Source organism: Haplochromis burtoni, unplaced genomic scaffold (assembly GCF_018398535.1).
Source record: "Haplochromis burtoni strain Fernald_Lab_line unplaced genomic scaffold, NCSU_Asbu1 Contig_362, whole genome shotgun sequence".
In the NCBI taxonomy this organism is placed as follows: domain Eukaryota; kingdom Metazoa; phylum Chordata; class Actinopteri; order Cichliformes; family Cichlidae; genus Haplochromis; species Haplochromis burtoni.
The window spans coordinates 93439-104768 of NW_024582723.1; the positions used below are offsets into that span (position 1 = coordinate 93439).

The 11330-nt window shown below is 45.7% G+C and overlaps 2 protein-coding genes across 2 annotated transcripts in view; both read left to right on the forward strand.

The window, feature by feature from the left end:
• The first annotated feature begins 768 nt into the window (after window positions 1-768).
• LOC102300567 (protocadherin-8) lies at window positions 769-4908 on the forward strand. The gene is made up of 3 exons (XM_005943173.3): window positions 769-3620; window positions 3726-3951; window positions 4058-4908. The coding sequence occupies exons 1-3, from the start codon at window positions 1173-1175 to the stop codon at window positions 4408-4410; spliced, it is 3027 nt and encodes a 1008-aa protein (XP_005943235.1). The 5' UTR covers window positions 769-1172; the 3' UTR covers window positions 4411-4908.
• Window positions 4909-5876: 968 nt separating this feature from the next.
• The window catches only part of LOC102300259 (chondromodulin), a 7967-nt gene continuing 2513 nt past the window's right edge, over window positions 5877-11330 (forward strand). Inside the window, exons 1-4 of the mRNA XM_042228883.1 lie at window positions 5877-6308; window positions 6804-6944; window positions 8450-8590; window positions 9142-9255. Coding sequence (XP_042084817.1) covers window positions 6237-6308; window positions 6804-6944; window positions 8450-8590; window positions 9142-9255 — 468 coding nt within the window. The 5' untranslated portion in view covers window positions 5877-6236. The remainder of the gene's footprint in view (window positions 6309-6803; window positions 6945-8449; window positions 8591-9141; window positions 9256-11330) is intronic.

Sequence of the window (11330 nt, forward strand, 5' to 3'; positions counted from 1 at the left end):
AAAAATAAAACTCCTAAAACAAAATAATGACTCTGGAAAGCTGGTCTTTGGTCCACCCATTCCCGGGACATTTGAGACTTCCCTGGTGATGGCACAGGCTCCTCGACACGCAAACAGCTGCAGGAGAGAGAAATGATGTAAATGTATTTTCTCGGGTGTAAATCACCCAGCGATAGTGTTCTAGGGTTAATGAGAATTTCTTTTTAAAAAAGAGCCCAAAAAAGGAAAAAAAACGAGTCTCTTACTTTCAGTTAAGCCACATTTCTTTTTGAGTCATTCGGCACACTGAGCTGTGTCAGCATAATGAGTCTATCAAAAGTAAACTACGTGAAATCCTCTCTATCCACCTGAGCCCCTCAGAGCCAACACAGAACAAACGGTGTCATGTTTCCTGCATGTGTTAAGCTATTGTACTGTATCAGAGATGGAGAGGTCACTGGGGCAGTTCCCCCTCCCCACCACCACCACCAGTGGCTGCTTCCACACTGACACAGGACACGCGTGCCTGATGATCCGAGCAAACAGCGTTTGAACATAAATCCGTTCATACTGAAATAAGGCTTGTAGAGGTAAAGCATCCCGAGCAGACACTCCTATTCAAATGCTTTGTCCTCTAGCTCAGGGACACTGCGCATCTCCATGGCCCCCCTCCCCGCGTGTCGGTGCGCAGACTCATTTAACAGCCCCAGGAATATAAACAAGCAAAGGAAACTATAGCAGTATTAAATCAAGCCCCGCGTTTAGCCCACATATTGGGAGCCAAGTTTCTCCGCACAGTCCAGGAATCTCTAAACAGGGTATAGAGGTCTTTCTGAAGTCCCCCCTCTCTTTTCCCCCTCTATCTCAAAGCCCGGATTGGTCACAGTGAGGCTCATTTGCATGCCTCGCCGTATAAACCCTCCTGCAGACACTGCAGCCCTCTTGCGCTGAGAGAGCAGCACACCTCCAGTCGAGAGAGAGAGCGGAGCGCATCCAGAGTGCGCATTGAAAGACATATGGAATATTTATTGTGGGCTTTTTCTGAACAAAAAACAACCCCGGAGAGTTGATTAGAGGGCGGGAAGAACTCTTGTTTTTGTTTTTTTCTCAGGTGCGTTTGGTTTAAACTTTGAATTGGACTGAGTGAGGACGCTCTGCTGAATTTCAGAATATTTAGGAGAGAAGGTGCGAAGATGGGAGAAACAGGGTGGAACGGGCTGTTGGTGCTAGTGTGCGCCTCTCTGATAAGCCTGGCTGCTGTCACGCACGGAAAGACGGTGAAATATCAGACATTTGAGGAAGACGCACCGGGGACGGTGATTGGAAACTTAGCCAAGGACACTTCCTCCTCTGCCTCTTCTTCCAGGAACAGTTTCAGGATGATGAAACAGTTCAACTCGTCTTTCATCCGTCTGAGAGAGAGCGACGGGCAGCTGACCATCGGAGAGAGGATAGACAGAGAACGGATCTGCAAACACACCCTGCACTGCCTCATCGCTTTCGACGTGGTCAGCTTCTCCAAAGAGCAGTTCAAGCTCATTCACGTCGAGGTGGAGGTCAAGGACATCAACGACAACTCTCCCGAGTTTCCCCGGAAAGAGTCGAGTCTGGAGATCTCCGAGAACACAGCGGTGGGCACCCGGATCCCCCTGGACTTTGCCGTGGATGAGGATGTTGGGACAAACTACATCCAAAGCTACCAGATCTCTGTTAACAGCCACTTTTCGATCGACGTGCTCAGCAGGGCCGACGGGGTTAAATATGCGGAGCTGGTGCTCATGAAGGAGCTGGACCGGGAGACGCAGGCTTCTTACGCGCTGGAGCTGGTCGCCATGGACGGCGGCAACCCGTCCCGCAGCGGAACGACGCGCATAAACATCAAGGTGAAAGACTACAACGACAACAGCCCGGTGTTCGACAGGAGCAGCTTCTCCGTGGACCTGCCCGAGGACGCGCCTGTGGGCACCCTCTTGCTGGACTTGAACGCCGAGGACCCGGACGAAGGGCTGAATGGTGAGGTGGTGTACGGGTTCGGTCACCAGGTGCCCCCGGAAATACGACAACTCTTCAGAGTGGACAGAAAAAGCGGGCGGCTCACTCTGGAGAGCCCGGTTGACTTTGAAAGTAAGACCACGTACGAGTTTGACGTCCAGGCCACTGACCTGGGTCCGAACCCGAGCCCGGCCATCTGCAAAATTGTCGTGCAGGTGCAGGACGTTAACGACAACGCGCCGGAGATCTCAATCACCCCGATGACGTCCATCACGGCGGGAATAGCGTACATAACTGAGGCGGCAGCCAGAGAGAGTTTCGTGGCTCTGGTCAGCACCTCGGACAGAGACTCGGGCGCTAACGGGCAGGTGCACTGCACGCTGTACGGACACGATCACTTCCGACTGCAGCAGGCGTACGAGGACAGCTTCATGATTGTGAGCACCAGCCCGCTGGACCGTGAGAAAATCCCCGAGTATAACCTCACAGTGGTGGCGGAGGATTTGGGCTCCCCTCCCTTCAGGACCATCACTCAGTACACCATCAGACTGACGGATGAGAACGACAACGCGCCGGTGTTCAGCAAGCCTGTGTACGAAGTGTCGGTCGTGGAGAACAACGCGCCCGGCGCGTACATCACCACAGTAGTGGCGCGGGACGTCGACATGGGGTCAAACGGGAAGGTCACTTATAAACTGGCGGACACTTATTTCATGGGCTCCCCCATTTCCACCTTTGTGTCTCTAGACCCTGCCAGCGGTTCGCTTTACGCGCTCCGGAGCTTCAACTATGAAGTTATGAAGCAGCTGGAGCTCCGAATCACGGCCAGCGACGCCGGCTCCCCGCCGCTGTCCGGCAGCGCGAGCGTGTACGTTAGGATAGTGGACCAGAACGATAACGCGCCGTATATCACTCAGCCGGCGCTCAACAACGGCTCCGCTGAAGTCCTCCTGCCCCGGGACTCACCGAGCGGCTACGTCATCACCCGCGTGGAGGCTCGGGACGCAGACGAGGGCGTGAACGCGGAGCTGTCCTACGGACTGGCCACCGGCGAGCCCTCTGTGTTCTCCGTTAACAAAGCCACAGGGGAGATCTACCTGAACCAGGTGCTGAGCCAAAACGTGGACGAAACCCTGAGCGTGACCGTCACGGTGAGTGACAACGGGAGGCCCGCACTCACCTCCACAGCCACGCTCCACTTCCTCATCATCGCGGGCTCCCCGCCGAGCGACAGAACCGTGTACCAGCCAGGCGGCGGGGAGGAGGTGCACGCGCAGTGGGACCTGTCGGTGGTGATTATCGTTGTCCTCGCGGGGAGCTGCACTCTCCTGCTGCTCGCCATCATCCTCATCGCCACCACCTGCAACCGGCGTAAGCGGGACAAGAGCGGAGATGACAGCGACTCGTACGGGGAGAAGGGCGCTCTGGAGCGGGGTAGGAGCCACGTGGTGGACAACCCGCTCCTGCCTCTCCACGGAGCCGGGGGAGAGGCGGGTTTTGACGGACAGTCGTACAGTAGCCAGCCAGGGGCGTTCACCTCGGCTCACCCTGGGGGCAGCGACATGTGCTCGGCCTCGGAGGACGGCAGTGAAGTGCCCTGCGTGTATGACTCAGACAACAACAACAAGCTCCGGGGGAATAAACACGAGGTGAGATGCACCTTTGGGACAAGCGTGCTGGGGGAGGGTGGGGAGGAGGTTGCACACAACAAGCAGGCACTAACCTCTGTTTTTCTATCCCCCCCTCTCCTGCAGGGCTACTCTACTCTACCCGGGTATGGGAATGGCAAAGAGGCGGTGAGGCCCATCACCATCTGGAAGGGCAACTCTTACACCACCATCTCTGCCAGGGACCCAGCCTTCAGTGGCAAAGACAGTGGCAAAGGGGACAGTGACTTCAATGACAGTGACAGTGATGTGAGTGGAGACACTGGCCTGAAGAAAGAAGGGGCAGCAGTTCCTCCCATGGGTGGCCAAAATGGTAAGAGCAACAAAATTAACTCAAGCTCAAATTATCAGCAAATGAGATGTGAGCTAGGTGGTGTGCACCTAATCTAACCCCACCTTCTTACCCTCCTCTCTTCCAGCTCTGTGGGCTTGCACCAATGAGTGTAAAGTCCTGGGTCACTCAGATCGCTGCTGGAGCCCCTCAGCAGTGAGAGCCAACGCAGCCCCATCTCCGGCCCCGACCCTCTCTTCCTTTAGCAGTCTCTCCAAAACGGCCTCTCTGCCCCGGGATCCTCACCGCAGGGACAACTACTACCAGGCCCACATCCCCAAAACTGTGGGTCTGCAGAGCGTGTACGAGAAGGTGCTGCATAGGGAGTACGACTATGTTCTGGTCACTCCACCCAGACCTGTGAGGGTGCAAGAGATCAGCGATATAAGCATCCCCGTTTACACCCCGACCCCAACACACTGTCCCAACAATGATGACTAAAATAGACACACACAGCCCTAAGCTCACTTGCAAGGAACTGTATAGTGTGTTCAGACTTTTAATTTATGATTAACTGACAATGAGAACAATGTAACTATTTGCTGTGGAGAGTGCGCACACGTTGATGTCCCAAAATTTCATTTGTTTTAATGTAAAAGCCACCTTTGAAGTCCATCCAATCACTTTGTGACAACTTGCTGGACTGGATGTGTATAATATGCAAGATTTGTACATTGAGAGATTTTTATTTTTATAATGAAAGTATAATGAAGCAAAAAATGTGTACATATGAATTGTAATTATCAATCTTTATGCATGCTTGCTATTTAAAACGAAATGCCCCCAATATCTGGTTTCATGGAGGGCTGGTGACCAATAATGTATCAAGTTGACAACCACATAAGGAAACGGACTTGAATGCAATAATTAAATAACTGTAAAGTCTTTTTTATCATCACAATACGCTGAAAGGAAATAAACTTTAAATTGTTCTGAAAAGTGTGAGTTGATTGGTAACGAGGGCAAGCAGGATCATTGTTTTTTGGTGGGGGGAAGCGTTGGGTTTTGTTTTTTTGCAGGAGCATCAGTCTTGTAAAAACCAACAGGTGTCGCTGTTATTGCGGTAGTGAGCCTCTGTCCTTGCAGCCCGCTGAAGAAGGTCAGTTAAGTTTTTCCCCCCTCTGTGAATACGATTTTCGCTGGTGAGATGCCAGAACAGACGCCAAGGTTTTTTTTTTTCTTTTTGAGCAAATCACTCTCATGCATATCGAGCAAAGACCTCCATCGTTAGTCTGTGCACTCTTTCAGGCACTTAATAACTACATTTATTTTCACGGGACCTGCATGCTGATAGCACACATGAATTAAAGATATGTTCAGGTTTCCTTTATATAAATCATTAAAACCTGGAGAGCGCGCTTATGTGTGAGGCTCATACTGACAAGGGCTACGCGTAAAAGCGCGTCTGCTGTTTGTCTTCTGAGCTTCCATACATCAGAGGAGCCTAAGAATAAGTTTGACGGTGCACACAGGAATCCAAGAGCACCTGTGCTTTTTCCTTTCTTTTCTTTTTTTGTCAAAGTACATGAAGTCCTTGTGGGGGAAAGCTTTCCTGTTATCCTGTCACGATGTTTTTTGTCGATCTGCCAAATGAGCACCGTGCGCCCCTTACGTAATCCCATCATTATCATTCATGGATTCGGGCTTTTTTTTTTCTTTTTCCTTTTTTTTCTTTTTTTAATAACAGCAACCACAGCCCTGGACGCAGACAGGGGAAAATGCGATGGGAATCTGTCCAACAAGCTGCTGCCTTTGCACAGTGCCATGTAAATACACCGTCTCCACGGTGGGAAAGAAAAAAAATCCATGCGACATTCCGCCAGAGTCACCTTTGACCCCGAAACAGTCTGTAGAGCTTTGAAAAGCAGCGAGAGGGAGGAGGGTACGGTGATACGGGGAGACAACCCTATGCTTCCCTCGTCCTGCCGAATAGATTTCACGGTCTGAGGTTGTCACAAAGTCATATCAAACTCATGCAAGTTGCATGAGCAGCCTATACGAACTTCAAAGAGGGGGGGATCATTAATTTCTTTTTCTTTTTTTTTTGACAGAAGGTATAAAACAACTGGCTCATAAGAGGTTACTGCATGTGATGGTCATCAGCTGGAAGTTTTAGTTTTATCTGTAAAGTCAGGAAACCTTCAGCACGACAGCAACAGAAAAGAGTGCCTGCGTGACTGAGGAGTGTCTATCCTCCCCCTCCCCTGAGAGAGAGAGGAGAGAGAGAGAGAGTGGACTGGGGTCTCCTCAGGTGTTTGGCTTCAGTCATGGCTGAGAACTCAGAGAAAGTACCGATTGCCTTGGCGGGACCAGAGGACCTGCATCAGTTCATGCCTCCGGTGAGTTGTACAGTCCAGCCCGCCACTCTGCTCCATGATGCAGGCTGTCTTACGTGTGTTTGTGTGTGTACGGGTTCTTACTATGTTGGTGGGGACCAAAATCTGAAATCTATTATACTGGTGGGGACCAACAGCTGTGGTGGGGACGAAAATCCAGGTTTTCATGGGGTTGAAGGCATTTTTCACACTCAAAATGTGGTTTAAGTGTCAGGGTTACGATTAGGTTATGTTTAGGTTTAGGGTAAGGGTTAGGGTTAGGCATTCATTTTTAATGGTTAGGATTAGGGCAAGCAGCTAGGGAAAGCATTATGTCAATGGGATGTCCCCACAAACATAGCAAATCAGACATGTGTGTGTGTGTTCAAGACCAAAAGCTGGATAGATAACTTTGAATCCCATAACTGCTGCACAGCTGTAACGCTGTGTTATCAAGAGTTAGCTGTGCTGTTGTACCATGCTTTCATTTTTAGAGGGTTGCTTGTTTTTTCACCTTAGGCGTACTCCGCCTTGGCGGGCAAACCCGCTGCCACCGGCCGCCTACTGAAGGCCGGGGTCGCGGTGCTCATAACCGGAGCCCTCCTGCTTCTGCTGGGAGCCGTCGGAGCCTTCTACTTCTGGAACAGCCATGAAAACCATGTAAGAGTGATACTTCACTGCTGTTATATATAGTATATATATATATCATATATATATATATATATTCTATATTTTATATATACCTTATATATAATATATATCTATACAATATATAATACATATATTATATATTAACATATAATATAGATATATTATATAGATAGTATATACATATATAGTATACATATATTATATACAGAATATCCATCAGAAATCCAGTATTTAACACATACACACACACACACATATACATATACACACATATACATACATATATATATACACATATATATATACATATATATATATATACATATACACATATATACATATATATATTTATATTTATATATATATATACTATATATATATATTATCAATAATATATATATATATATATATAAAAATTATATATATATATATATATATATATATATATTATATATATATATATATATATATGTATTTAAATGGTTTACATATATACATATATATAGTATATATAGTATATAGCACTGATAAACTTGAAAATATGATCTTAAACTACCTAAAAGTTATTTTTCAAATGTAGTTAACATGCAAGTGAATATATGGAGCATTCCAGCTCAGAATCTACTTTTTTTATTTGCATATTCCAAGATCTATTTAGGTATTCATCAGCTCTTTATATATTACTAGGGACTGGGTGCAGCACAGGCTCCAAAGACCATTCCCTCTTTTATCCATGCACAGCCACCAAACACCCATTTAGTCCCTGCTACCAAAGAAAAAAAACAGCTCCCACACTCTATAAAACTAACATCCCTTAACTGAAGACATTGTTGAAACAAGCTGTTTGAAATTAGGAACAAGTGAAACGTAGTCATCACTGGTAGTTTTTTCTCCTTCTTCTTCTTCTTTTTAAACTTGTTTAAATTAAAAAAGTCTCTGCAGACTAAAGCACTTCTTCAAGATGGGTTATTTTTGCAGTGTAGGCAAACAGTAAAAATGTAAATGAAACACTCCCATTTCATGGTACAGTCTGAGGCAGAGCTTGGTGAATGGAGGCGTTGTGTGCCTGTGTGTGTGCGGGTGGTGTATATAGAGGACCCTTGGCTGGGTTGGAATGAGGGGTGGGGTTGTGGGAGAGTTTTCAGGGTCCAGCTGATGCTCCGGGGGCAAGAGGTGTAAGAAATGAGAGGCCAAATTTTGCTTTCTGAGTGTGTTTTTCTCCCAGTAAGAAGTTAGAAAATGTTATTAACGCATGATGGAGAGGCTCTGTAGGCGGGTAATTACATTACTGGGGAGCTGTGAGGGTACTATTCTTCTGATGAGCATTTGAGAAGGAAAAAAATGAGGTGGTATGTGCGAGGAGAAGTCACAGGGTAAGATTAGAGATGGAGGGAGAGTGAAAGAGCGAATGCCTGGGGTGGGGTGAGTCTCAGGACTTTCATACCTTACATGCCAGTCAGAAAAGCTTGTGTGTGTGTGTGTGTGTGTGTGTGTGTGTGTGTGTGTGTGTGTAGGTCTACAATGTCCACTACAGCATGAGCATCAATGGCAAAGTGGAAGAAGGTTCAATGGAGATCGACACTGCCAATAACATGGAGAGATTCAGCACCGGCAGCGGAGCAGACGAGGCCGTGGAGGTCCATGACTTCGAGATTGTGAGTTCAGGTCAACGTAACCAGATGAAAAAAAATATATATATATGTTAATGTGTATTAGGAGGCTGTTTAAAGCATCAGAGGAAAAGTCGATCAGACTGGTCGAAGCCATCAGCTCATTATCACGGAGCAGAAATTAAGAACAAGCAGGCGAGTTATCCCCTCAGGGGCAATCAGTGTCGAGATGCACTGTCCCTCCAATTTTCATTACGTTCAGACTGGTGGTTTTTGACCTTTAATTAAAGTGCCCCAACCAGGCCAATCAGACTAGTGAAGCAGCAGTTTTAGCCTTTTATGTATTAAAATTTTGACCTTTTTAATCACAGTGTCCCCTGTGATTGTATTTTCTCAATCTGAGAGAGTGCTCACATTTATGACTGCCCTAAATTCAATCAAAACCTGACAGATTTTATTTGTGATATGTTTGTGATGGAAACCTTCAGACTGTCAAGGGGGGAAATAGGTTAATGTCCCCAGAAGTTAAGTGAGGTGTAGTGTACATCTTTTAATTTGTGTCCCCCATTCCCTGGTTTTTCAAATTCTTTATCCAGGGAATCACAGGGATCCGGTTTTCAGCAGGAGAGAAGTGTTACATCAAGACACAGGTGAAAGCTCATCTACCAGACGTGGAGGCTCTGAACAAGGAATCGATGACGTTTGAGCTGGTGGGTTGATTTTATGCTGTATGTTTTGTTACCAACAGCACTTTTTTTCTCAGTACAGGCCTACATTTAACTGAAACGCTCAAGAATTTGTGTTTAGCTATGCCTCCATATTTTCCAGATGTCAGCGGTCACTTTGGACTTGCTTCTTTGGGCTTTTTTTTTTTTTTTTCAAATAATAATTTAGAGTGAATTATTTTTCCTTTACAAACAAAAACTCCTCTCTCTTCCTTCATTCAAATAGTGAGGCAGTGTCGTGTGCTGGTCCATCACATTGGTCCATGCTACTGTATTGCAACTCCAGTTTTCCCATGAAATTATGGCCACACCTTTATGACCTTCAGTAATCTCCAAGTTTTTCTTTGGAGTACCAGCTGTTGCAAATTTTAAATCATGCCATGAGATGGGTGAGGTTTCAAGTTCTCAAAGAGTGGTCTTGACCCATATCTAAAGGGTGTTCGATATAATCTGAAATATCATAAAATTAGCCTGAATCATTGACAAAAAACCAACCAAACAAAAACTGCATATATAAACAACAACACAACATATTGTGTTGCTCTCACTTCATCCTTGAGCCATCAAAGTTGTGACATATCATGCTAGTTTGTGATAAAACAATATGTCTAGTTTAATCACAGATACATCATGCTGTGGTGTGTAGCTTAGCCAGTTAGCAGGCAAGCTAGTGGACAGGTATGGAGAAATATTTGAATCAGCTGTTACAGTCAACTGAGCAAAAAGCCAAAGCAGTGAAAGCTAGTGTAAACATTACGAGGGCTTTCTTTGCTCCTTGTAAATTTGAGAGCTCCTCTGTTATATGAGCAACCACAAAATACAGCAGCAATCCTGAGGTCCCCCACAGGGTCAGCAGTTATAGCTTTTTTGCTCACTTCTCCAAAAAACAATGTCACTGAGTCTGAATTTCAGTGTCACCAACATTTGTGTAAAAATGTTGTTAAATTAATAGCATTGCTTAGTTATAGGAAAGTAATTAGCATACAAAACAGTACACTAATTAGTAAATGATAGATGGGGAAAATGTTAAGCTAACGCTACTAATATTAAAGTTGCAAAACTTTACTGTGTCAAGCGTTTTAGCAGACTTACAGTCAGCACACTGTTTTATCAGACAGGAGCAAACAAATTTGCCCCTTTGGTTCTTGAAATGATCTGCATTATTTTTACTTACTTAAAACATGACAGCTAAAATAAGAAACATTTTACGGGATAATATGCTAAAGCAATATTTCAAATTACTCAAAGCACTTTTTACTACAAGCAACATTTCCCTTTTCACACATACTCATACAACACTTTATTCTCAAGCGCTTCTGCCTTCTCACTCAGCCTGCTTTGAATCAGTTCAAATCAGGCAGAGCAAAGATTATTACTGATGTCACCAGTTACACTATAAAAAGCTCTCATAAAGTATCTCTGTTTAGCACGCTGTGTTCATTTGATCTGATGCTAAAATCGTGAAGCGCTCTCCAAGCCACATATGCGACTTTTGTGTGTGGCTTCCCATCATATAACTTGGACTCTATTAAGATTTAGAAATAAACCCAGCAGGTCTTCACTCAATATGAGGATTGTAATCACCAGTGCCACAGCTTGTGATTGTTCAATTGAGGCTGTCTGATAATTAAAATCATTTAGTTCTGCATAAGCCTCACATCCACATAAATCCACATCAACCAAATCGCTCTCGTGAGCACGCGGCTCATACACGCTCGCCTGTGCACGTGCACACTGGCGTGCACAAACACAATTAATTATCACGCAGGGCTGCTCTTATTGCCTCTATCTGCCTCATAAACGATCATTTATTTCACGTTTGCGCTTTTGTGCGCGTTTGCGTTATTGCCTCTCTTTGCCTCATAAATGATTATTTGGACGTTGTGTATGTGTGTGTGTGTGCGTGTTTGTGTGCATGCATTTGGAGACATGGAGATGTTGTTATAATGGTTGCCGTGGGCTGGTCATTTGCTATAATTTAGAGTGATGGCAAATATGGGTTAGATAAGCACACACACACACACACACACACACACACACACACACACACACACACACAC

Bases quoted from the DNA above. Each gene is read 5' to 3' on its own strand.
- LOC102300567 (XM_005943173.3), top strand. From the start codon at position 1,173: ATGGGAGAAACAGGGTGGAACGGGCTGTTGGTGCTAGTGTGCGCCTCT. The intron at 3,621-3,725 runs GTGAGATGCACC...CCTCTCCTGCAG, and splicing joins TCCGGGGGAATAAACACGAG to GGCTACTCTACTCTACCCGG. The intron at 3,952-4,057 runs GTAAGAGCAACA...CCTCTCTTCCAG, and splicing joins TCCCATGGGTGGCCAAAATG to CTCTGTGGGCTTGCACCAAT.